The 24,577-nt window shown below is 43.3% G+C and overlaps 1 protein-coding gene across 2 annotated transcripts in view; it reads right to left on the minus strand.

Annotated features, from left to right (window-relative positions):
• CAMK4 (calcium/calmodulin dependent protein kinase IV) overlaps positions 1 to 24,577 on the minus strand; it is a 350,792-nt gene that overhangs the window by 40,449 nt on the left and 285,766 nt on the right. For both annotated transcript variants that reach the window (XM_073655014.1, XM_073655013.1), the window contains one exon: positions 5,622 to 5,696. In XM_073655014.1, coding sequence (XP_073511115.1) covers positions 5,622 to 5,696 — 75 coding nt within the window. The remainder of the gene's footprint in view (positions 1 to 5,621; positions 5,697 to 24,577) is intronic.

The following is a 24,577-nucleotide window of genomic DNA, read 5'->3' on the forward strand; positions in this document are numbered from 1 at the left end:
GGTCGGTGCTGGGGGATGTCACGGTGGCAGTGAACCGGTCCATGACCCAGGGCGGTCAATTAAAGGCAAAGGTAAAAGGGGAATAAAGTTTTTATAAAGATAATGTTCATGACGCCACTTGTGGTATGCGGCTATATGGGGCCGCCAATGCGGTGCAGACCCTGTAGAGCTGATGGTGACGCAGCAGAGTTGGTTCAGCTCTCCACAGGCAGAGCTTAGCTCCAGGGCAGGATATAGTGATGCTATGAGGTAGATGTTGTTGGTGCGGTGTAGTGCAGGTGATGGCGCAGATAATGACCTGTCCACAGCTTAATGGCGGTTTCCTCTTATCTGTATTTGCGGTTTGTTAAGCAGACCGGGGCACGGGTACTAGCTGGTAGTAGAGGTCCGGGCGGCCTGGAAGCAAGTTGGGAATCAACCTCGCCAGGTGAAGTTGTAGGCCTTCCCTCTGCGCTAATCTCTTTGGCCCTGCTGCTTGTAGCTATGCTGCGGCCCTCGTCCCTGAGTAAAACGTCTTTTTCCTCACCTGTATGGCAAGCTGCTTGAGCCTTCCTGGAGTGTTGCTCCCACGTAGCGGTGCTTTGCCCTATGTGCTGCTGAGCCTCTGATGGGGCCAGGAGACCTGCAGTCTCCTGCCCTCCGGTTTCTGCTGCTGGGCCTTCAGTGCCCCACAACCTCGGACTCCGGTGTCAGGTTCTTCTGCGCTTCTCTCCTCTGGGGTGAGCTTGTACACAGCTCCCTTCCCCAGGTCTTTCCTTGTCGCTGTCCTGTCTTCAACTCCTCTCAACTCACTCCTCCTAACCCCGCCTCCATTTTCCAGTTGCTAAGGCGAGGAGCTCCCCTTTCTGGTCTGGAGCCAGTAAAGTGTTGTATGCTGGTATACCTGATTAGGGAACCCCTCCTTGCTTCCAGGCATGGCATCACCCCTTGTGAGGGAGGCAATGCCACTGTGGCAACCGGACCCCTGGGGTGCCACATGTGCGTGCACACATAGTGTCAGTGCCGGAGTCGGTACGCGTGCCTACATACTTCTCTGCTGCGTCTGATACAAAGGGGTCCATGTGCTCACATGCAGGAGGATTCTACTTAGTGATGTTATTAAAATACAGGTATAGGTCTTGCTATGTGTAAGTGACGCGCCCCCCTGGGCCGTGGGGTACCCGGTGCCGGGCCGGTAGACGCTGGGGGGTTGTAGTCACCGTGGCGGTGACCCGGTCCGTGACCCAGGGCGGTCAATCCAAGGGTAGTAGATGTATATAGGTTTTTATAATGTCCGACTAAGCCACCAGTGGAGTGCGGCTAAAGGGGGCCGCCGCTGCGGAACAGTCCTCTGAAGCTGGTGGTATTGCAGCAAGGGCATTATTACTCCCCACAGGAAGAGTGTAGCTTCAGGGCAGTGTGGGTGGATGATGGTGGTTGTAGTGCAGGGAGTCAGTAATGAACACAGAGTCCGTGTGATGCAGTCCCAAGATCTTTACTCACAGTTGTTGCAGTTCTTGTTACAGGGACCCATGTAATGGCCCTCGTCGTTCTGTGCTCACTCAGTGAGGGGTTCAGCCGACCCCCAGGTAACTCTGGAGCATTTAGCAGGATCCCCTTCTGTGTGTCCTTTCTCTGGCCTTCTCCCTGCACCTCACACCCAGTGACACTTCTATCCGGTACCCTCGGGCCTTGGCGGGCGACGTGTGTTCCGTCCCCTGGGTCCTATATGGCTACCTTCTTAGTGGGACTGGTGTGGACTTTCGGCCTACGGTACTTAAAGTGCTGCAGCCTCCAGTTTCTAGTTGAGCCTTGCTGTTTCTCTAGTTGAGGGACCGGTTCCCCTTATCTGGCCTGACCCCTTTACCTCCTGGTAGCAGCGGGCGTACGGGTGGCCTTCTGAACGGCCCATACCCCTAGGGTCCCTTCTCCTCTGTTCCTGGAGCCTTTCCTTGCTCCTCTCTCTCCTCTCAGGCTTGGGCCTCTCAGGCTAGGCCCGCCCCTGGAGCAGAGTTCCTACAGAGCCCCTGTTCCTTCACTTCTCCTCCTCTGACTGGCTGCTTCTAGATAGTTCCCTCCCCTTTTATATGCTCCTACTCCAGCGCTCCCAGGATCTACGTCCTCCACCCCATCCACTACATAGTTCCCCCTCTCTAGTTGGTTCCCCCCACTCCAGCCAGGGACCAGGGACTGTGCTCTCCCGTAGGAGCAATCTCGCCCTGTCCCCCGGAAATGTGGTGTAGTGAATGCTGGTGTTAGGATCCAGAGCCATACTCCTTCCTTACCTGAGAGTGAGGTACCACACCTCTGAATGAGATGCAATACCTCTGTGGCGACCGAACCCTCAGGGGCACCACATAAGGAAGTGGAGAAGCTGCCCACACTCCCTTGAAGATTTGATGGTTATATAATGCATTGAGATGTTTTGGAATGTTGTTTGTCTATTTTCTGCCCAGCAACAGTGACTTAGCTGCAGACAGGGTTAACAACTGGGAGCAGCCTTAGTGGGAGAAGTTACATGGGCACTATGAGTTAGATAGGGCTAAGCCTTTAGAAATGTCAGACCTATGGTCTTGCTGTTTGCAGACTTGCAGAGAAATGGTGTTGTATGATAAGCAGATATTAAGTGGCAGCAGAATTCCAGAATTTAGGCAGGACACCTAGCAAAGTCAAAGGGACGGACAAGGTCCTTGACGCCGGCCAGGAGATCTAAGCAACCGAATGGAGAATCGCTCAAGTGAGCAGAAGGACAAGGTCCTAAAGAGAACTAAGCTGAAGGAAGGATTCCTAATCTCATAAGGTCATAAGCAAACGATTGTCTATAGAGGAGAAGAAGCTAGAGTGTTGCCATACTGGGACATGAGTTCTCCTACAGAGAGCTGAAGATGCTGTGGCACAGCAAGGAGCATTTGGTCGACGGCCTATACCCTGCCACATTTCCTGGTTCCCGGCTGTTGCTACACACAGTTGTCTTTGACAAAGACCGCTCTCGGACCACGAGTCCCTTCCTCGAGCACACTATATTTAAAAGGACAGTGCTGCTGGTCTTTCCACTTTATCAATATAGTGATATACCGCCATATGTAACTGGAAAGTTACTGTATTGCCTCTGGAAATGCAGAAGAAGCATTCATGAAGTGTTGTGCCTGCTATCCAATGTGTATTGTGTTCATCATACTTCTCATCAAGTTATTGTTAAGTAAAAGGTTTAGTTTTGGACTTTGTACTCCCTCCTTCAATTTTATCTCATCTAGTCCTGGCCTGCCAAATCCAACAGCAGTATGCGGTCTGCATAGGCGTATCGCCAAGGTAACATAACCACACACACCCATCTAGGAACCCCATTTTCAAATAGCGTGGCGAGGCTTGGAAGACAAGTACCACAGGCAAATTTCTTTTTCTTCCAGTAAAATGGCGTCTTCACGCATGTGCAGTAGAATCTATCGCTTGCCGATAGATGCTGCTGCGCAAACGCCGCTAGCGACGCCATTTTGTTGGAAGAAAACTAAATTTGCCTGCAGCAATATGGCACTGCCGGCTGCGCTTGAGCAGTAGCATCTCTCGGCCAACAAGAGATGCTACTGCGCATGCGCGGGCGGTGGGGGCCATTTTGCTGCAGGCAAATTTCTTGGTGGGCCATATCTTCACTTCCAGGGCTCCTTGTTTTTCTTTATGCTGATAATAGTTCTAAACTATTTGACCCTGTTTTTATGTTTTGGGTTGTTGTCCTGCTGCAGAATAAATTTGGAGCTAATCAGATGCCTCCCGAATAGTATTTCATGATGGATAAGTATTTTCCTGTATCTCTCAGCATTGAGGAAATCAAGAAATGGGCCACATTGAGGACCATGGTCAGCCAAGGAAACAATGAAAGATGCAGCATGCTTATTTCCCTTCAAAATCAGAGGATGTCCAGCATTGCCGTTAGCCCAGAATTGGCAGGACCCAGTGGGACTCAGCTATACCTATCTACTGTTTGGAGAAGTCTGGCCAGAAATGGTCTTTATGGAAGAACTGCATCCAAAAACAATGCATTCAAAATGGAAACAAGGCCACCGAACTCAACCATGCAGAAAAATATTGGAATGCGGGTGCAGAAAAATGTCATCAGGTGCTCTGGGCTGATGAGTCTGCAGGCAACAGTGAAGCTCAGTGGAGGTTCCCTGCTAGTTTGGAGCTGCATATCAGCAAATGGTGTTGTGAATTTGGTCAAGATTAATGTAGTTCTTAATGCTAAGTAATACAGACAGACACTACTTATCCATCATACAATACCATCATGAAGGTATCTGATTGGTTGCAATTTTTTCTACAGCAGCACAATGACCCCAAATATACAAACAATATCATCAAGGAACAAGGAGTCCTGGCAGTGATGATATGGCCTTCACAAAGCCCTGATCACATCATCATTTTGTCTGTGTGGGATTACATAAAGAGACTGAATGATTTGCACAAGGATACATCAATAGTAGATCTGTGGTTAGTTCTCTAAGATATTTGGAAAAACGTCTGTTCAAACACTTTGTGCAAGTGTACCCAAAAGAACTGACGCTGTTATGAAGGCAAAGTGCGGTCACACCAAATACTGATTTGATTTAGATATCTATTTTGATCTTTTACTTTACATTCTTTTTGCGTTCTAATAATGTTGCATAGGCTGCAGAATGGGTTAACTGAGAATCCTTCATGGAGTTCATTTTGGTTGTCCAATGTGAGCATTTGTAACTCTTTTATGTCTTTTCTAGCTATTCCCTACTTATTTCATTTATGGCCACAGACCACATCAAAGTTGAAGGTGTGGGGAAACACAGCCTGTAAAAGCAAAATGGGGTACAATTTTTAAATCAAATTGCAAAAAATGGTTTCTAGTTCCCAATATATGCACCGGAGTGAAAACAAAAATTGACCTGAGCGGTAGACAACTTATTTCAACATATTATGTTATATTATGTCAAACAAATACCAAAAAAAATGCGTCTCCTTTATTAGTTTCTTTAGCCACATAATAATATTCATTTCTGGGCTGTAAGCGTTGACCTTTCAGTTCCGTACAGATCTGCACTGGCTGATGTGAAACGGTATTACTTGTGTACATTCATCAGACTATTACTCCGCCATCTGTTGTCACAACAAACCCCAAGTGCATCCTTTGAGGAATATCAGTAGTAAAGTACATAGTAAGTGCAGAAACATGGAATAACGTGCACCAACTGTAATAATGCAGATTCCTAATAAGCATGGTAAATCAAGAATAATTTAATATCACTGGATGATTAAATAACTGAAAGCTTTGATGAGTTATAGATATCAATTAGAAATATGCCCAAAGCAATTTCACATATTACATTATTTTTCAAAGGAATAAAATGATTCATGAATCAAAAGTGGCTCAAAAGTGCCCCTACATTGTGGTACTATTCTCAAACTTTTGATAAAAGTGCTTCAAAGCAAAAAAGTGACTTTTAGCACATCTGGATATGTCTACCATTGTATGGTTCAGGGTAATATAACCTTGGAATATACCATCCTATTATTCATATACATACAGTATATTAAACTTCACAAGTACATGGGACTTCAGCCCACTACTCATAATTATAATAGAAATACAACCACGTACAGCGCAGCGTCTTACTCACCGCAGTATCCTGGGGTTCCACACACTGTCTTCATTGTCACTTGGTCATCCACAATTTTTGAAAGTCCAAAGTCAGCTGGAAAATCATAATAAGACAAGATTCCTGTTAAATACATTTTTCATATTTTATATGCAATTTAAATACAGCAATGATATTGTATAATTACATAAAAATAGGACATGGAATACAAGAGAGAATAATTCTCATGCAAGAGGTCTATAAAATATACAATAGTATGACATCCCATGGCACTCACTTGGATATGCAGTTAAGACTTAAGTTTTATTGATAAGTCAACATATGGAAATAGAATGGGCGGCCAACATTAACGTTTCACTCTAACCCAGACATTGGTTACGACCTATGTTCTATGGTTCACAGCAGATGCAGAGGCTGACTGCTAGTCAGTCCAAATGTAGAAATCACAGTGATCAAAGAGAATGTAATGACACTGGGAAAGTCAAGACATATTGGGGTGCCTAACCATGGTATCCACCAGATAGCTTTATACAGCCCCAAAATATGAAACCAATAGTCTAGTGTCAATTCCAACATTTGCTCAATAGATTCTCATCACTGTGCAGCATGCACAGTGACAGTGCGATCGCCAGATCTAAGCAGCGGTAACAAGTCGGTAATAGAGCGTACTGTAAGAAGAATAGCCGGCATGCAGATACCAGCAGCATCTCTGCAGTGATGTAATTTGCAGAGCGGCGCTGGTCTCCGCACGCTGAATATTCTTCTTAAAACGAGCACTGATGTGCGCTCTGTTGCTGGCTCGATACTTCTGCTATGAGCAGGCGAGCGCACTGTCACTGTGCATATTGCACAGTGACAAGAATCTACTGAACATACAGTACAGACCAAAAGTTTGGACACACCTTCTCATTTAAAGATTTTTCTGTATTTTCATGACTATGAAAATTGTACATTCACACTGAAGGCATCAAAACTATGAATTAACACATGTGGAATTATATACTTAACAAAAAAGTGTGAAATAACTGAAAATATGTCTTATATTCTAGGTTCTTCAAAGTAGTCACGTTTTGCTTTTATGACTGCTTTGCATACTCTTGGCATTCTCTTGATGAGCTTCAAGAGGTAGTCACCGGAAATGGTTTTCACTTCACAGGTGTGCCCTGTCAGGTTTAATAAGTGTATTATGGCAAGAAAAAAGCAGCTAAGTAAAGAAAAACGAGTGGCCATCATAACTTTAAGAAATGAAGGTCAGTCAGTCCAAAAAATTGGGAAAACTTTGAAAGTGTCCCCAAGTGCAGTTGCAAAAACCATCAAGCGCTACAAAGAAACTGGCTCACATGAGGACTGCCACAGGAAAGGAAGACCAAGACTCACCTCTGCTTCAGAGGATAAGTTTATCCGAGTCACCAGCCTCAGAAATCGCAGGTTAACAGCAGCTCAGATTAGAGACCAGGTCAATGCCACACAGAGTTCTAGCAGCATACACATCTCTTCAACAACTGTTAAGAGGAGACTTTGTGCAGCAGGCCTTCATGGTAAAATAGATGCTAGGAAAACACTGATAAGGACAGGCAACAAGCAGAAGAGATTTGTTTGGGCTAAAGAACACAAGAAATTGACATTAGACCAGTGGAAATCTGTGCTTTGGTCTGATGAGTCCAAATTTGAGATCTTTGGTTCCAACCACCGTGTCTTTGTGCGACGCAGAAAAGGTGAACGGATGGACTCTACATGCCTGGTTCCCACCGTGAAGCATGGAGGAGGAGGTGTGATGGTGTGGGGGTGCTTTGCTGGTGACACTGTTGGGGATTTATTCAAAATTGAAGGCATACTGAACCAGCATGGCTACCACAGCATCTTGCAGCGGCATGCTATTCCACCCGGTTTGCGTTTAGTTGGACCATCATTTATTTTTCAAGAGGACAATGACCCCAAACACACCTCCAGGCTGTGTAAGGGTTATTTGACCAAGAAGGAGAGTGATGGGGTGCTACGCCAGATGACCTAGCCTCCACAGTCACCAGACCTGAACCCAATCGACATGGTTTGGGGTGAGCTGGACCGCAGAGTGAAGGCAAAAGGGCCAACAAGTGCTAAGCATCTCTGGGAACTCCTTCAAGATTGTTGGAAGACCGTTTCCGGTGACTACCTCTTGAAGCTCATCAAGAGAATGCCAAGAGTGTGCAAAGCAGTTGTGGCACCCTGCTACACACAGGTACCACAGGACCCAAAAGGGTGCATGGACGGACTTCTCCACCAGAGGCCCTCATTACATAACAGACACCTCCACCCTTCCACCTCATACCACCAGAGGAAGCCCTGTTAGGGATATATATACTGGAGGGTGGAGTTAGATAGGGGGGAGTGTGCTGACACTTTAGATCAGTGAAGGAGCAGCACGTCTGCTGCTGAGCTGAGGGCCCCGAGTGTGGCCGAGGCAAGGAGAGAGGAGAGAAAAGTTAAGGGGGCAGAGGAGCATCTGAAGCTCACCCCAGGACACAAGCCGGACACCGGGTCTGCGCCTAAAGGGTCCTCCACACCCAGTAGGGACAACCGGCATACCAGGAGGATTCCAGACCCCTGGTCAACCTGAAGCTACCATCATTTTACAGAACTAGGAACCACGAAGGCCCCAGCGTCCAGGGATAGTGGTAGCCGGAGAAAAGTTCTATTACCAAGCAGACAGGTGAGAGAGTGAAACAGCATAGCAGCTAGGCCTAGTTCCAGGCTGGCCAGAAGCTTTAGAGAGAGGAAGAAATGGACCAGGAGGCCTACTACCCGCTCACTGGGGAGAGTCCAGAAGTGCACCCTTCCTACTAGGTACCCTGGACCATACCTGCCATAACACCAGTAAAGGTACTGAAGCAAATCCCCTGTGTGCGTGTCCGTCATTCCCCCTGACCCTACCGGGCCACCTCTCACCAGCATTCCTTCCATCAACCCTGCCCCGGGGGCCTGCTCCGCCTGTGGGGAGCAGAAACATCCCAGCTGCCATCCCATCACCCCCGGAGGTCTGCAGCAGCGCTGGTACCCATTACCAGGAGCCACAGGTGGCATCACGAGACAAAACTGTTAACAAACCCCCCCCTTTTAAAGAGTGACCCCAGGGTACGGGCCCGGGAGCCGACTGCCGTGACATCCCACAGAAGGTCAAGGCCCGGGTACGGAGTTTCCCCCCATATCCCCCTGGGTGAGTCACAGTCATCAAAGCAAAAGGTGGCTACTTTGAAGAACCTAGAATATAAGACATATTTTCAGTTGTTTCACACTTTTTTGTTAAGTGTATAATTCCACATGTGTTAATTCATAGTTTTGATGCCTTCAGTGTGAATGTACAATTTTCATAGTCATGAAAATACAGAAAAATCTTTAAATGAGAAGGTGTGTCCAAACTTTTGGTCTGTACTGTATGTTGGAATTGAAAACAGAAGCATGCTCAGCAGAGCAGGTCCAAGCCCAGCCCCTGAAACGGACGTCACTGACGATGCTTCGTTTCAAGGATGGGTCAAAGGCTGCGGCAGTGACCGCAGTTTCTACCCCCTGATGACAACTCATTTGACTATCCCAGCATGCACTGGGATTCTCAAATGAAGCATCATCAAAGAGGAAGTAGTAGAAAAATAAATCAAAGAAGTTAGGATAAGTTAAGATAACAGCATACATTCAGATATTTGTGGCATATTTACTAAATCTGTAACACCACGTACAACATTTACAAATTTGTCTACATTCTAATGTACAGAAAAAGGGGAAGCAATTGTATGTCATTTGTATGCTGTTCCTGGATCCGGATAATCCGGTTTTCTATTATTATTATTTTTTTTTAGATGAAGATATTTTTTTTTTTTCGGACGCATTTGCATTTTTCTTAACATGCATTCTTTTGAAAATACAGCATTTTCCAAATCATACACTTTTCCAAATCTGACACTGTATCTGTTCACTGTGATTGGGTTTGGTTCTCATATCGATATAGTAAGCTTGGTTTTGTTGCCAATTCTGTAGTAAAACTGGTTCTGGTATTCTTTTAGTTGTATCATTGTAGTCAGCTTTATTCTGGGACCGGATCACATTTTTATTTGTGCAGTGATAGAGAGCTTCTTGTGTGCAGTGCTTGTGTGCTGTAGCCTAGTGTTAGTATTTAGGGTCTGTGCACACAGTTTCATTTCAGGCGGCAGAGCCACTTCAGGAAAATGTCTGCAGTCTTGTTCCTGAAGCAGCCACGTTTTTTCTTTTGTGGTGCCTCGGCCACCAGCGTCTTTTCTCTAAGCTTTCTATTCTATTTCTATTACAGTTGCAAGCAACTGAGCATACTACTTCTTTTAACTGCTCCGCAGTTCCCGGACCCTGAAACAGGTAAAAGAAGTAACAAAAGAGGGAACATGTGTACAACCATTTCGTTTTACATTGCTGTACACTATGCTCATTTTTAGCAGTGTGATTGTGGGGCTTTTTCAGGTGGTGCCTGCCACAAACCCCCTGAAAAAGACGTTGTGTGCACATACCCTTATTAGTTCTACAGCCACAAAATACATGCATCTGAACATGAAAACAATACATCCAGTGTTGTGTTTTAAAACAGTTACCTCTGCTACTTTTATAAGGAAGGCAGCAGTAAACTGGTTAATGACAGGTCACTATGCATGGGCCAGTGATGTGTGCTTGCCCCCCAGACTGAAAGTTGCCAGCCTCTGGGTATTAGTTGTATGACCACCTGGATTTCTTGACAACTGGATGTATAGGTATAAAGAGAAATATCAATATATTTATGACAAATGCTAAACATTTTATGTGTTACACTGAGTTTTAGTGCAAAGGTCGAAAACTGCTTACAGCTAACACTTTTTTTTAAGAAGTTTTAGGAAACGGACCTATAAGTGCAATAGAAAAAAAACACATCCATATGCAATTCTTCCACATTAAATTCAGGATAGAAATATTACTAATACCTAAATAAATTAAAATTTTACATGTGTCCACACACACTTGGTTTTTATGAACTCATCCTTAAAAGCCATTAATACCGTACAGAGTAATAATATACGGAGTTCTGCACACCGACAGGACACAGAGCTGCCAATGTTCCTGGCTTTACTTCCTGACTAGGCAGCAATCCCAACATCTAGCTTTTAAAAGATCATTGACGATAATTATTTAGACACACAGTATGTCAATCACAGGCTGACTTGCATAAGGTGATTGGATATATTAATGCAAAATATTTTGCAAATCCTGTCATTTTTTACGTTTTAGATGAGAAAATATACATGAGCAGAAAAAAACTGAATTAAATCGACATGGAAAATGAATCTTGCCTCGAATTTGTATGATGAAGATGAACAAGAAAACACATAAAAACACATAATAAATGTAATCTGTCTTCTAATAAATACACTGCAATATTGTCCCTGCTTTCAGACATTCATACAGTTATCGATAAGTCATGAGATTTGATCATTTCTCTGGCAGCAGATGCCTGTAATTAGACATGTTTCCTGGTCTGCAGAGATACAATACTTCTGATTCTGATTCAGTTCAGTACTTTAGAAAACATCATACAACTTGCAGAAAAGAACGCAGAAGGGTCGGGTACAGAAAGCAGAGCCAAGGAAATTCAAGCAATCAGATGATAGTTAACCTAAAATTAAAAGTCTTACAATGCAGTTGTGGTTTAGGTACAGGTCAGGAAAATCAGACTCATGCAGCAAAATTACTTTAATCTCACACGCTAGGGCCAAGGCCACACTATCAGTATTTGGTCAGTATTCGCTCAGTATTTTTTTCTCAGGAGTGGGAGCCAAAACCAGGAGTGGGTGATAAATGCAGAATTGGTGACTTGTTTCCATTATACCTTTTCTCTGATTGTTCCTCAACTGGTTTTGGTTCCCACTCCTGAGAAAAATACTGACCAAATACTGATAGTGGGGCCGTGGCCTAAAACTGATAAAAGAGAAACAAACTATATCATAATAGTGGGCAGACTGACAGATTCTCAGTTAACTCATTTTGAAGTCAGCAACATGCAACGCATAGGATATAAAAGGGAAACAATGCCAAATTTTTAAGGAAACCCAATTACAAAATTATTTTAGCCCAAAATACATGGACTATTTTATTTTTTTACTATGGGCCTAAAATATAACAGACAGGTAAGACAGGTAACAGAGTCTACTAAATGCCTGCTTTACCTGGTGCCAGCTCGGAGTGGTCATTGACCGCTTCTGACGGTGATTCAGCTGCTCCATGTCAACAGAGCAACTCTTCTTCTTAGCTGCTCTGTCGACGGGGCTTGACTGCCGACGTAATGCTGATTGTCAGCTGACTTCAGTTAGGATGTGGGGAGCCGGCTGTCAATCAGCATCATGCCGGGAGTCATGCTCCGTCAGCAGAGCAGAGTGGAAGAAGAAGAGCTGCACTGTTGATATGGAGCAGCTGAAGTGCTGGCAGGAGTGGTCTGTGATTGCTCCGAGATGGCAGAGATCAGCGCCAGCCACAAAAACCAGGTAGTTAGCAACTACCTGTCTGTTAGTTCTTAGGCCCATAGTAAAAAAAATGAAATAGTCCTGGATAACTCCTTTAAAGGGAACCTGTCACGTCCTAGTTGCTACAGTGCATTGTGAAAGTATTTGGCTCCCTTAAACTTTTCTACCTTTTGCCACATTTCTGGCTTCAAACATCAAGATATAAAATTCTAATTTTTGGGGGAAGAATCAACAACAAGTGGGACACAATCGTGAAGTGGAACGAAATTTATTGGATATTTTAAACTTTTTTAACAAATTAAAAACTGAAAAGTGGGGCGTGCAAAATTATTTGGCCCCCTTGAGTTAATACTTTGTAGCGCCACCTTTTGCTGCAATTACAGCTGCAAGTCGCTTGGGGTATGTCTCTATCAGTTTTGCACATTGAGAGGCTGAAATTCTTGCCCATTCTCCCTTGCAAAACAGCTCGAGCTCATTGAGGTTGGATGGAGGGCGTTTGTGAACAGCAGTTTTCAGCTCTTTCCACAGATTCTCGATTGGATTCAGGTCTGGACTTTGACTTGGCCATTCTAGCACCTGGATACGTTTATTTTTTAACCATTCCATTGTAGATTTTGCTTTATGTTTGGGATCATTGTCTTGTTGGAGGATAAATCTCTGTCCCAGTCTCAGGTCTTTCGCAGACTCCAAACAGGTTTTCTTCCAGAATGGTCCTGTATTTGGCTCCGTCCATCTTCCCATCAATTTTAACCATCTTCCCTGTCCCTGCTGAAGAAAAGCAGGCCCAAACCATGATGCTGCCACCACCATGTTTGACAGTGGGGATGGTGTTTTGAGGGTGATGAGCTGTGTTGCTTTTACGCCAAACATATCGTTTTGCATTGTGGCCAAAAAGTTCGATTTTGGTTTCATCTGACCAGAGCACTTTATTCCACATGTTTGGTGTGTCTCCCAGGTGGCTTGTGGCAAACTTCAAATGAGACTTTTTATGGATATCTTTGAGAAATGGCTTTCTTCTTGCCGCTCTTCCATAAAGGCCAGATTTGTGCAGTGTACGACTGATTGTTGTCCTATGGACAGACTCTCCCACCTCAGCTGTAGATCTCTGCAGTTCATCCAGAGTGATCATGGGCCTTTTGGCTGCATCTCTGATCAGTCTTCTCCTTGTTCGAGATAGAGGGATGGCCGGGTCTTGGTAGATTTGCAGTGGTCTGATACTCCTTCCATTTCAATATGATCGCTTGCACAGTGCTCCTTGAGATGTTTAAAACTTGGGAAATCTTTTTGTATCCAAATCCGGCTTAAAACTTCGCCACAACAGTATCTCGGACCTGCCTGGTGTGTTCCTTGGTCTTCATGATGCTCTTGAAACAGAACCCTGAGACTATCACAGAGCAGGTGCATTTATACGGAGACTTGATTACACACAGGGGGATTCTATTTATCATTACCAGTCATTTAGGCTATGTGCCCACGTTGCGGAAATGAAGCAGAAAATTTCTGCTTCATTTCCGCATGTCCTCTCCCGGAAAAACGCATGCGGAATTCCGCACGCGTTTATTGCGCGTTTATCGCGCGCTTATCGCGCGTTTTCCACATGCGGAATTGCCTTGCATTTTTAATGCATTGCACAAGGCAATTCCGCATGCGGAAACGCAAAATTAATGGACATGCTGCGGATTTTTGAACGCAGCATAAACGCTGCGGAAAAATCCGCAGCATGGGCATAGAACTTGCGGATTCTCATTGGGGACAATGGGATGCGGATTACCAAGCGTTTTACAAGCGTTTCCGCTGCGGAAAATCCGCAGCAAAAACGCTTGTAATCCGCAACGTGGGCATGCAGCCTTAGGGCAACATTGGATCATTCAGAGATCCTCACTGAACTTCTGGAGTGAGTTTGCTGCACTGAAAGTAAAGGGGCAGAATAATATTGCACGCCCCACTTTTCAGTTTTTAATTTGTTAAAAAAGTTTAAAATATCCAATAAATTGCGCACTGAAGCTGGTAATCACACAGCCTCAGTGCGCACGTACCGGACCAGTGGCCCGACGTGTGCAAATGCGCATGCGCCCCACAAACCTAGCACTTGCCAGGAGCAGTATTCAAATGTCATGGGCAGCGCCAGCACTAACTGATCACGGCGACCACCCATGACTGAATCTGGGAATCACACCCCTATGACTGAATACGAGCAGGTAGGACAAGTATATAAAATGTTAGAAAAGCATTATAATACCACCAATTTTCATGAAAACAGCTTGTTAGTGATGCACATTGCATCACTAACAAAGCTGTGGGGGCAGTGTAGATAGCAACTAGGATGTGACAGGTTCCCTTTAAGCAAAAAAAATGTTGCCAAAAGAAGGCAATCCCTTTAAGAAGCATGTTTCTGTGAATTTGTTGGGCTGCACTAGGCTACATCTACAGCTATGCTCCACACCCGTTTCAAAAAGTTGGCAGAGCCAGGTTAAAAACGAAAAAAAGTCCCATTTTTTTCCCAACTTCACAATGTGCAAAATTTTTTTTTTACATTTGCCACATTTTCACACCAGCTTCTGGTGCAAACAATTTGATGAATCTGGTCCAAAAAGCCAAATAGCTTTGGTTTCAATAAGGGAACATCCACAGCAAGATTTAAACTGATTTAATATCGGACATTTCTGCATTCTTTTTAAAACGGGAAATGTGAACAGCACCAGAGGCATAAATGAGTATGTGTTCTGTGTTCGGATGTGTGAAAGGAGTCTTAAAGGGGTTGTCTGGCCTTAGGCAACAAGTCTGCAGTGAGTCTATATGACTGCAGACTTGCAGAATCTTCATATCATGTGCACTGTGCGCTGTGAGGATTCTTCAGTGCCGACACCGGGAGCGGCGGGCGTGTATGCGATTTTCATACATGTGGTCACATGCCGACTAGACGTGCACGGCTTCGCTGGATACAAGTGTATTGAGAGTGGCCGGACACGTCTAGTTGGAATTTGGCCAGAAGTATTCACATTGCATAATTGCGGTCACGTGCCCACTGCTCCCGATATTGGAGAATCCTCACAGCGAGAGATGTGCAAATTCATAAGTGTGCATTCACATAGAGTGTCCGCAAACTTGTACCCTAAAGGCGGACATCCCTTTTAAAGAAAGCCATAAATTTAACCTAAAATAATTCAGCCCATTTTGCACTGTAATACAATGCCTCAATAATACCTACAAATATCATTAATGTCAGGGGAAACTGCCATATGGCAAATAAATAATATTACCACTCTTTGCCCATATAATGCTAAAATATTATGTTAGCATTACTAATTAAATACATTAGAATTAACAATGATTTGCATGCACTATTGAATGATTGCATTGTACCATGTATATGAGTGCCAGAAAAAAAGGAAAAACAGATTAAAAGCTAGCCACAATTCTCTTATAATAGTGCCATCCACAGTGCTTCTTTATATAATGCCACCATACTGTGCCCATTCATTGCCAGCATAGGTACAAAAACTTTTTGCCAGTGTTTTGTAGCTGTTTCCCCCTATTATAGGAGACTGACAGCAGTTTGTCTGACACTAGAGGTTTAGAAGACAATAAAAGTGGTGGACTTTCTAGTATCCAGTAGGGCTAGTGTTTTCAGGTTACAGCCTCTGAAATCCAGCTTTAATGTGCACTAGGTTTTTATACATTTCAACAACAGGATTAAATATTTTCCTTCCCAAGATTGGTACTTATGGAATTATCTCCCCCTAAACTCTAAAAAATAGTTACATTTTCTTTCAGATACTTGCTATGGTTTGTCATACTACTATGCTGTAGTATCCTGGAACATGATTAGTTACAATGGAGCCTTTCTGATTAGATATTTTTTAGCAAGTCCGATTAATGTTAATCATACTGACAGCCATTATCTTCATTGGAAATTACTGCTTTGGTCATTAACACCCAGTAATTAACTCTAGAAGCGGTCTGTATTGATTAACTCCCATGCAAAATCCTAGCATGTACTGTACTCCCCCGCATGAACTAGCCAAACACATAAAACTCTGCCGAACCTGTTGATATGGCAGGATGAAGTGATGACCTAATGTATATGGGAGCAGCCGAAAATAATAACTGTGCATTGTTAGATATAAGACATGCCTGGAGATAAGCAATACAAAGAAGTGCATAGTAGCAGTTTATTCCCTTTATTACATTGATGAGCCTAGTTTTATGGGTAAATTAGGAAACATACCGTACAGTACAAACAACAAATGTTTTAGTCCGGTGTTGAAAAAACGACTGCAAAGTGAAAATGCTTTCAAAAATAGAATTGCTAATAGTTTATCAATTAACAAAATGCAAAGTAAATGAACAAAAGAGAAATCTAAGTCAAATCAATTTTTGTGTGACCACTCTTTGCCTCCCGCCTCCAGGCTTCGACTAGCCCACAGGAGAACCGGAGAATCCTCTGATGGGCCACCTTCCTCTTATATGAGCAGTACTTGGCACAATACACTTGAATCACTATGTACAGACAAATGCAGCATCGTATTCATCTAACCATCTACCCAGTTCATTGTTATATAAATTTGTGATTGAGGATAATGAAACATTTGCATCTAGTTAAAAAGTGGGGACTTGGAGTTGGCTACTGGTGGGCCCTTGAAACCCCAGTCTGACTCTGCGAGTTCAGTACTGCCACAAATCTGTGAATTTTTATCCTTCATCCGACAAAGTAAGTCCATCCTTTTTTTCTGGGGTTAAAAGTGAAGCATGGGGATATTCCTTATATTCCACGCCTCAGTGCCCAAACAGCCAGTGGTGGTCGAGCATGTGAACTTACGTTCCATTCATTGTCTACGGGACAAGTGGAGAAAGCCAAGTGTTGTACTCTGCTATCTCTGGTAGTCCCATAGACAATGTATTAAATGGAGGTGCGCATGCTTAATTTTCGCTCCATTCAGATACCCATTTTCTGGACTGGTGGGGATCCAAACAGTTGGACCCCCAGGATCAGTAAGTTATCCCCTATTCTATGGATACAGGATGGATTTTAATCTTTAGTAGGGATGAGCGGACCTGTGGAAGTTCGGGTTCTGGTACCCAACCCGAACTTTAGTCCAAAGTTCGGTTGGGTACCAGAACTGTACCTGAACTTGAACCAGAACCCAAACCTCATTCAAAACTATGGAGACCAGAACTTTGAATTCCCTCTCTCTCTCTTTCTCTCTCTCCCTCCCTCTCTGTTGCGATACTGGCGTACTACTGCTGGAAACCAGTGGCCGAAGGAGCACAAGCAGGAACAGCAAGCGGTAGTAAAAGTTCTTGGAGATAGCAAGGAGTTGTAGGAAACAATCCATAGACGAATAGAACAGTCTGGGTAAGAATGTTTAAGAGCTGGAGACTGAAACTAGGCTAACAGCTAGACACCATAGATTCAGAATCCGCCATCTTGGTAAAGGGAAATTGTGGGACACAACAGCAGCCTCCAGTGGTAAGGAGTGAAACTACAGCACAATATTAAAGTGAACAATAGCGGCCACTAGTGGGCAAATTGTGGAAAGGTAAATAAAATCCTGACGCTCTCTCTCTCTGCAATCCATGTTCGGTAATTAGCACTGGAGACTAACTGTCCGGTACAAACCCCGAACTTTTAAGTTTGGATTCGCTCATCTCTAATCTTTAGTAAAACCCCTTTAATTCTAACTTTTTGGCCATGTAGTGAAAATGTACAGTACAGACCAAAAGTTTGGATACACCTTCTCATTTAAAGATTTTTCTGTATTTTCATGACTATGAAAACTGTACATTCACACTGAAGGCATCAAAACTATGAATTAACACATGTGGAATTATATACTTAACAAAAAAGTGTGAAACAACTGAAAATATGTCTTATATTCTAGGTTCTTCAAAGTAGCCACCTTTTGCTTTGATGACTGCTTTGCACACTCTTGGCATTCTCTTGATGAGCTTCAAGAGGTAGTCACCGGAAAAGGTCTTCCAACAATCTTGAAGGAGTTCCCAGAGATGCTTAGCACTTGTTGGCCCTTTTGCCTACACTCTGCGGTCCAGCTCACCCCAAACCATCTTGATTGGGTTCAGGTCTGGTGACTGTGGAGGCCAGGTCATAGGGCATAGCACCCCATCACTCTCCTTCTTGGTCAAATAGCCTTTACACATCCTGGAGGTATGTTTGGGGTCATTGTCCTGTTGAAAAATAAATGATGGTCCAGCTAAACGCAAACCGGATGGAATAGCATGCCGCTGCAAGATGCTGTGGTAGCCATGCTGGTTCAGTATGCCTTCAATTTTGAATAAATCCCCAACAGTGTCACCAGCAAAGCACCCCCACACCATCACACCTCCTCCTCCATGCTTCACGGTGGGAACCAGGCATGTAGAGTCCATCCGTTCACCTTTTCTGCTCGCACAAAGACACGGTGGTTGGAACCAAAGATCTCAAATTTGGACTCATCAGACCAAAGCACAGATTTCCACTGGTCTAATGTCCATTCCTTGTGTTCTTTAGCCCAAACAAGTCTCTTCTGCTTGTTGCCTGTCATTAGCAGTGGTTTCCTAGCAGCTATTTTACCATGAAGGCCTGCTGCACAAAGTCTCCTCTTAACAGTTGTTGAAGAGATGTATCTGCTGCTAGAACTCTGTGTGGCACTGACCTGGTCTCTAATCTGAGCTGCTGTTAACCTGCGATTTCTGAGGCTGGTGACTCAGATAAACTTATCCTCAGAAGCAGAGGTGACTCTTGGTCTTCCTTTCCTGGGGCAGTCCTCATGTGAGCCAGTTTCTTTGTAGTGCTTGATGGTTTTTGCAACTGCACTTGGGGACACTTTCAAAGTTTTCCCAATTTTTCGGACTGACTGACCTTCATTTCTTACAGTAATGATGGCCACTAGTTTTTCTTTACTTAGCTGCTTTTTTCTTGCCATATTACAAATTCTAACAGTCTATTCAGTAGGACTATCAGCTGTGTATCCACCAGACTTCTGCACAACACAACTGATGGTCCCAACCCCATTTATAAGGCAAGAAATCCCACTTATTAAACCTGACAGGGCACACCTGTGAAGTGAAATCCATTTCCGGTGACTACCTCTTGACGTTCATCAAGAGAATGACAAGAGTGTGCAAAAGCAGTCATCAAAGCAAAAGGTGGCTACTTTGAAGAACCTAGAATATGACATATTTTCAGTTGTTTCACACTTTTTTGTTAATTCATTGTTTTGATGCCTTCAGTGTGAATGTACAATTTTCATAGTCATGAAAATACAGAAAAATCTTTAAATGAGAAGGTGTGTCCAAACTTTTGGTCTGTACTGTACACATGGAAATTATATGCTAACTTTGATGAAGTGCTATAAACTGTATTTAACAAGGTTCGATTTTCCTGCGAGCTGTTCTATCAAGAGCACAGGGGGCATGAGGAGGCGTTTGATGAATACTGAGAACTTGTGCATTCCAGTTTCAGCTTGATCAATGAAAAGAATTGTGGACGTGAGAGGCTCTTGAAAAGAGTAGGCTGCTAATATCTTCAAAATGAACATGTAGAGAATGAGAAATATCAAATGTAGACAAGTATGAGATGACGAGCGGGGGGAATTGTGCACACTTTTCATGTATAAGAGTTTTATTTTTACATTTCTCTATTTTTTTTAAAATTATGATAGCGATTGTTACACACATTTTAAAGAAGCACTCCTCCCATCAATGTTTTTATCCTCTTCATATATTGCAAACATCATATTATATGGCACTGTGCACTTATAATTGGTAATTTTGCCTTTCTACCCAGTTAATTCTTCTCTTTTCCATTAGGTATATGGCATCACATGTTTAAAAACTGACTAGCTGAATCCTTCTAAGCTCTATGTAGAAACAGGAGGTCTCTTTTCCCTGCATGAGTCATCATTACAACTACAATCCTATATCACTGAAAAGTCCCTGGAAAGCCCAGCTCCACATCCTTCTCAAGTAATGACCCAGTTGCTCCTACCCCTTTTTGCTTTTATCTCTCTTCCTTGCTTCCTTTTGTCAGTGATGTAGGATTGTAGTTCTAATGCTGACTAAGTGGTCACTGCATTTAGAATTTGGTGGAAGTCATTTTTAAGTTTGAAATTAGAAAAGTATGAACTTTAAAGGGGTTGTCCAGTGAAAACACATTCTTATTACTGACTAGATGGTGGCCCGATTCTAACGCATCGGGTATTCTAGAATATGTATGCAGCCGACCGGGCGCGACCAATCAGCGAAGCAGTGTTTAAATGGGTTGTGTGTTAGTGGGGACCGGGGAGCGGCGCTGCCTGTGCGGGTACTTAAATTTAGCGCCAATAATTCTGACCAATCAGCAGAGCGGTGTTTAAATTTGGTGCCAAAATCGCTGATTGGTCGCGGCCGGCGACCGCGACCAATCAGCAAAGCAGTGTTTAAATTTGGCGCCAATATCGCTGATTGGTCGCGGCCGGCGGTCGCGACCAATCAGCAGAGCGGTGTTTAAATTTGGCGCCAATATCGCTGATTGGTCGCGGCCAGCGGCCGCGACCAATCAGTGAATCGTATTAGTGAGGACCGGGGAGCGGCGCTGCCTGTGCGGGTACTTCCGCTGCGAGCAGCCGGGAGATGAGTGGCTGGTCGCAGCAGAAGTATCCCGACCGGCAGCACCGCTCCCCGGTCCTCCCTTCACACTTGCCGTCGGGAGATCAGCGCCGGTCATCTCCCAGCTGCTTCGCCGCTGACCTCCGTGCGGCAGATGAGCCGCTAACGGCCGCCATCTTGTTCTGAAATCCCGCGTCGCTGATTGGCCGCGGCCGGACCAATCAGCGACGCGGGATTTCCTGGACAGACTGACGGGATAAGACGATTATATATATTAGATAGATGGGACCCGCATTGATCAGCAGAACGGGTATTTTTTATCACGAAATAAAGTGGATGCCCGATCACTGCTCCCTTAATTTTTTATGGGGCTGCCAGAAAGACAGTTGAGTGCAGAACTTGGCAGCCGCGGAGAAATGAATATTCTGCCGCTCCATTCTAACAGTAATACAAGTGCCAGGTTCTTCCAATCGGCGGGAGTTTCGGAGGTTGGGCTTGCACCGATTGATAGGTGATAACTTGTATTAACCAGACAAACCCTTCAAGTTCTTCCAAGCCCAGAAGTGTCTTCGAAAGGTAAAACCAGGAGTGGGTGAAAATGTAGAAGTGGTGCACGTGTTTCTATTATACTTTACCAAATACTGATGTAAAATTCTGACCAAATACTGAATATGTGAACGTGGTCTTACCTATAGCAATTCAAGAAAATGGTAGCTGGATGAGCCGCGCTGCTTACCCTGCATAGGTGCTGTTGTCCAAGTGCATATCACAAAAGCAGTAAAAATGATCGCTATTGAGTGTGGATTCTTGAATAGGCAAGAACTGTATGGAGAATTCAGAGAAATAAGTATTTTGGATGAAATCTGTATTTCATCCAGCTACAAATAGAAGGTAATTTCTTCCTTCTAGCTAACCAATCATTCTTTCAATGTGGATAACAAAGCTTGAATATCAATGGGACAATCACGCCTAGTCTGCATTGTTAACTCTGCCTAAAATGTTCTACAGACGATGCGTTCCAACAACAATCGTGCTTAGCAGCTCTTTATTTCTTAATGGCATCTCTTTTATTTGCTTCACAATTGAAACATTTTAAAACCAGTGCATTATATAGGAAGATAATATTATTATTCTTATATACAAAGATTATGGAGGCCAGCTGCACCTTCCTAAGCAATCTTACCATTTACTAATCAAGTGATAGTAGACTGCACATTTATCCCCTGTAGGACACTAAGTACAAAAATTATTTTACACAGTCTCATAAATTGTCCTATAAAATGCAACAGAAAATATTTCACATACACTTAAAGAGTAACCATCGTTTATCTATTTTTTGTCATAAATCAATAATGAAAAAAAAAAAGTTTTAAATAAAAAACTTTGTAATATATCTTATTAGAAAAATGTGCTTCTTTTTCTGTTAAAACTGATCATTCATTCTCAAAATTCTCAATTCATGTGTAAAATCTGTATTCAGTAAACACAGATTTTAGCATTACTGAAAAAGGAACGGGAAGTTGGTGCTCATAAAGTGCTATGCAACTATAACTGTCATTTCAAGAGAATTTGCAACTGAAAGTTTAGGTCTGCCTCTAACTCCTCCTTTCCTTCATCCTCCGCTCTCCATAGAATTTTAAAAGCACCAATTGTTATTTCCTATTTCAGTAATGGGAAAATCTGATTTTACAAATGAATTGAGAATGAGAGATCAGTCCAAGAAGTGAAAGAAGCAGATTCATTGTAAAAGAAATATTACAAAGCTCCACAGTGATATCGAGGAATACAGCTCTGGCAAAAATTAAGAGACCATTGCAAAATTTTCATTTTCTCAGATTTTTCTCTTTATAGGTATATTTTTGAGTAAAATGTACATTGTTGTTTTATTCTATAAACTACTGACAACATGTCTCCGAAATTCAAAGCTAAAAATTTTGTATTTATTTCCAGCAAATGAGAAATCATCAAAATAATAAAAAAGAAACAGCGCTTTCAGACCTCAAATAATGCAAAGAAAACCAGTTCTTATTCATTTAGAAACAACAATACTCATGTTTTAACTCAGGAAGAGTTCAGAAATCAATATTTGGTGGAATAACCATGATTTTTAGTCACAGCTTTCATGCGTCTTGGCTGCTTTCCATCAGTCTTTCACACTGCTTTTGGGTGACCTTATGCCACTCCTGGCACAAAAATGTAAGCAGTTCTTCTTTGTTTGATGGCTTGTGACTATCCATCTTCCTCTTGATTACATTCCAGAGGTTTTCAATGGGGTTCAGGTCTGGAGATTGGGCTGGCCATGACAGGGTCTTGATGTGGTGCTCCTTCATCCACACATTGATTCAGCTAGCTGTATGGCATGGGGCATTGTCCTGCTGGAAAAAACAGTCCTCAGAGTTGGGGAACATTGCCTGAGCAGAAGGAAGCAAGTGTTTTTCAAGGATAACCTTGTATGCGGCTTGATTCATACGTCCTTCGCAAAGATTAACCTGCCCAATTCCAGCCTCGCTGAAGCATCTCCAGATCATCACAGATCCTCCACCAAGTTTCACAGTGGGTGCAAGACACTGTGGCTTGTATGCCTCTCCAGGTCTCCGTCTAACCATTAGACGACCAGGTGTTGGGCAAAGCTGAAAACTGAAAATTAGACTCATCAGAGAAGATTACCTTAGTCCAGTCCTCTATGGTACACTCCTTATGGTCTTTGGCAAACTTCAGCCTGGCTCTCTTTCGCTTCTCATTGATGAAAGGCTTTTTTCTAGCTTTACATGACTTGAGGCCTGTCTCTAGGAGCCTGTTACGAACTGTTGTTGCCGTGCACTTCAACCCAGCTGCCATTTGCCATTCCTTTTGTAGGTCACTTGATGTCATCCTGCGTTTGCTGAGTGACATTCGAATAAGATGACGGTCATCCCGGTCAGTGGAGAGTCGCTTTCGCCCTCTGCCAGTCTGTAGCTTTATTGTCCCCAATGTCTGCTGCTTGACCTTGTTGTAATGTTCTGCCGTCCTCGAAATTTTAAGGATGGAGGCAACATGACGCTCACTGTATTCCTCTGCTAGTAAAGCCAGAATTGAGCCCTTCTTTTCCTCACTTAAGACTTTTCTTTTCAACTCCTTTGGCATGGTTAAAAGTTTTTTTTTCATTCAAATTACTTTTGGGCTATTCCTAGCACTTGTTTTGCCATCCAGCTTGTCCTATTGCAAGGGGATTGTGAAGACCACAGCAGTTTTTTTTATACTTTCCCTCGTTACATAAGATTTGATTCAGGTGATCACCTAATCAGAAGCACATTAAGTAGAATGAGATGGACTTTTGTTGGAATTCAACTGACACTGGAATGGAATGGCTGTCAGACATGTAGAGATGGGGATTTTCAGAAAACTGTGCACTGGGATCTTAATTTTTGCCAGTGCTGTATGTACAGAATGTCATAGTTCTTGACATTTTGTGAAATTATGTAGGTAAAATTAAGTTAACACTACATTTCGGTACACTGCGTGATAGTGTAAATTGTTTTGGATTTGCTGTGAACAATCTGTAGCAAAAATCAACAATTCTACTATATCTAAACCCTTCATGACCTCCTCTGTGCTCTGTTGCTTAATACATAGTTACCTGTTTTATAATCAAATTCTTACCATTTTAAAAGAAAATTTCTTTAAAAGAGGCTTTGTCACATAACCATTGCCTATACACAATCTGACCTGGTCACTGACATATCCCCTCCTAACTGCCCTTCGCTAGCTACCTTTGTCACATCCCTCTGCATGTTATATCCATGTTGGATCACATACTACCCAGGTGACCAGTTTTTATTAATATTTTCCTTGACAATATAAGGACTGGTGACTCAGGCAAAATTAGCAATATGGCCCCCGATTCATCAAGACCAGCATTGTCCACAC

Source organism: Phyllobates terribilis, unplaced genomic scaffold (assembly GCF_046119375.1).
Source record: "Phyllobates terribilis strain yellow unplaced genomic scaffold, ASM4611937v1 Scaffold_1__5_contigs__length_1240528914, whole genome shotgun sequence".
NCBI classification, from domain to species: domain Eukaryota; kingdom Metazoa; phylum Chordata; class Amphibia; order Anura; family Dendrobatidae; genus Phyllobates; species Phyllobates terribilis.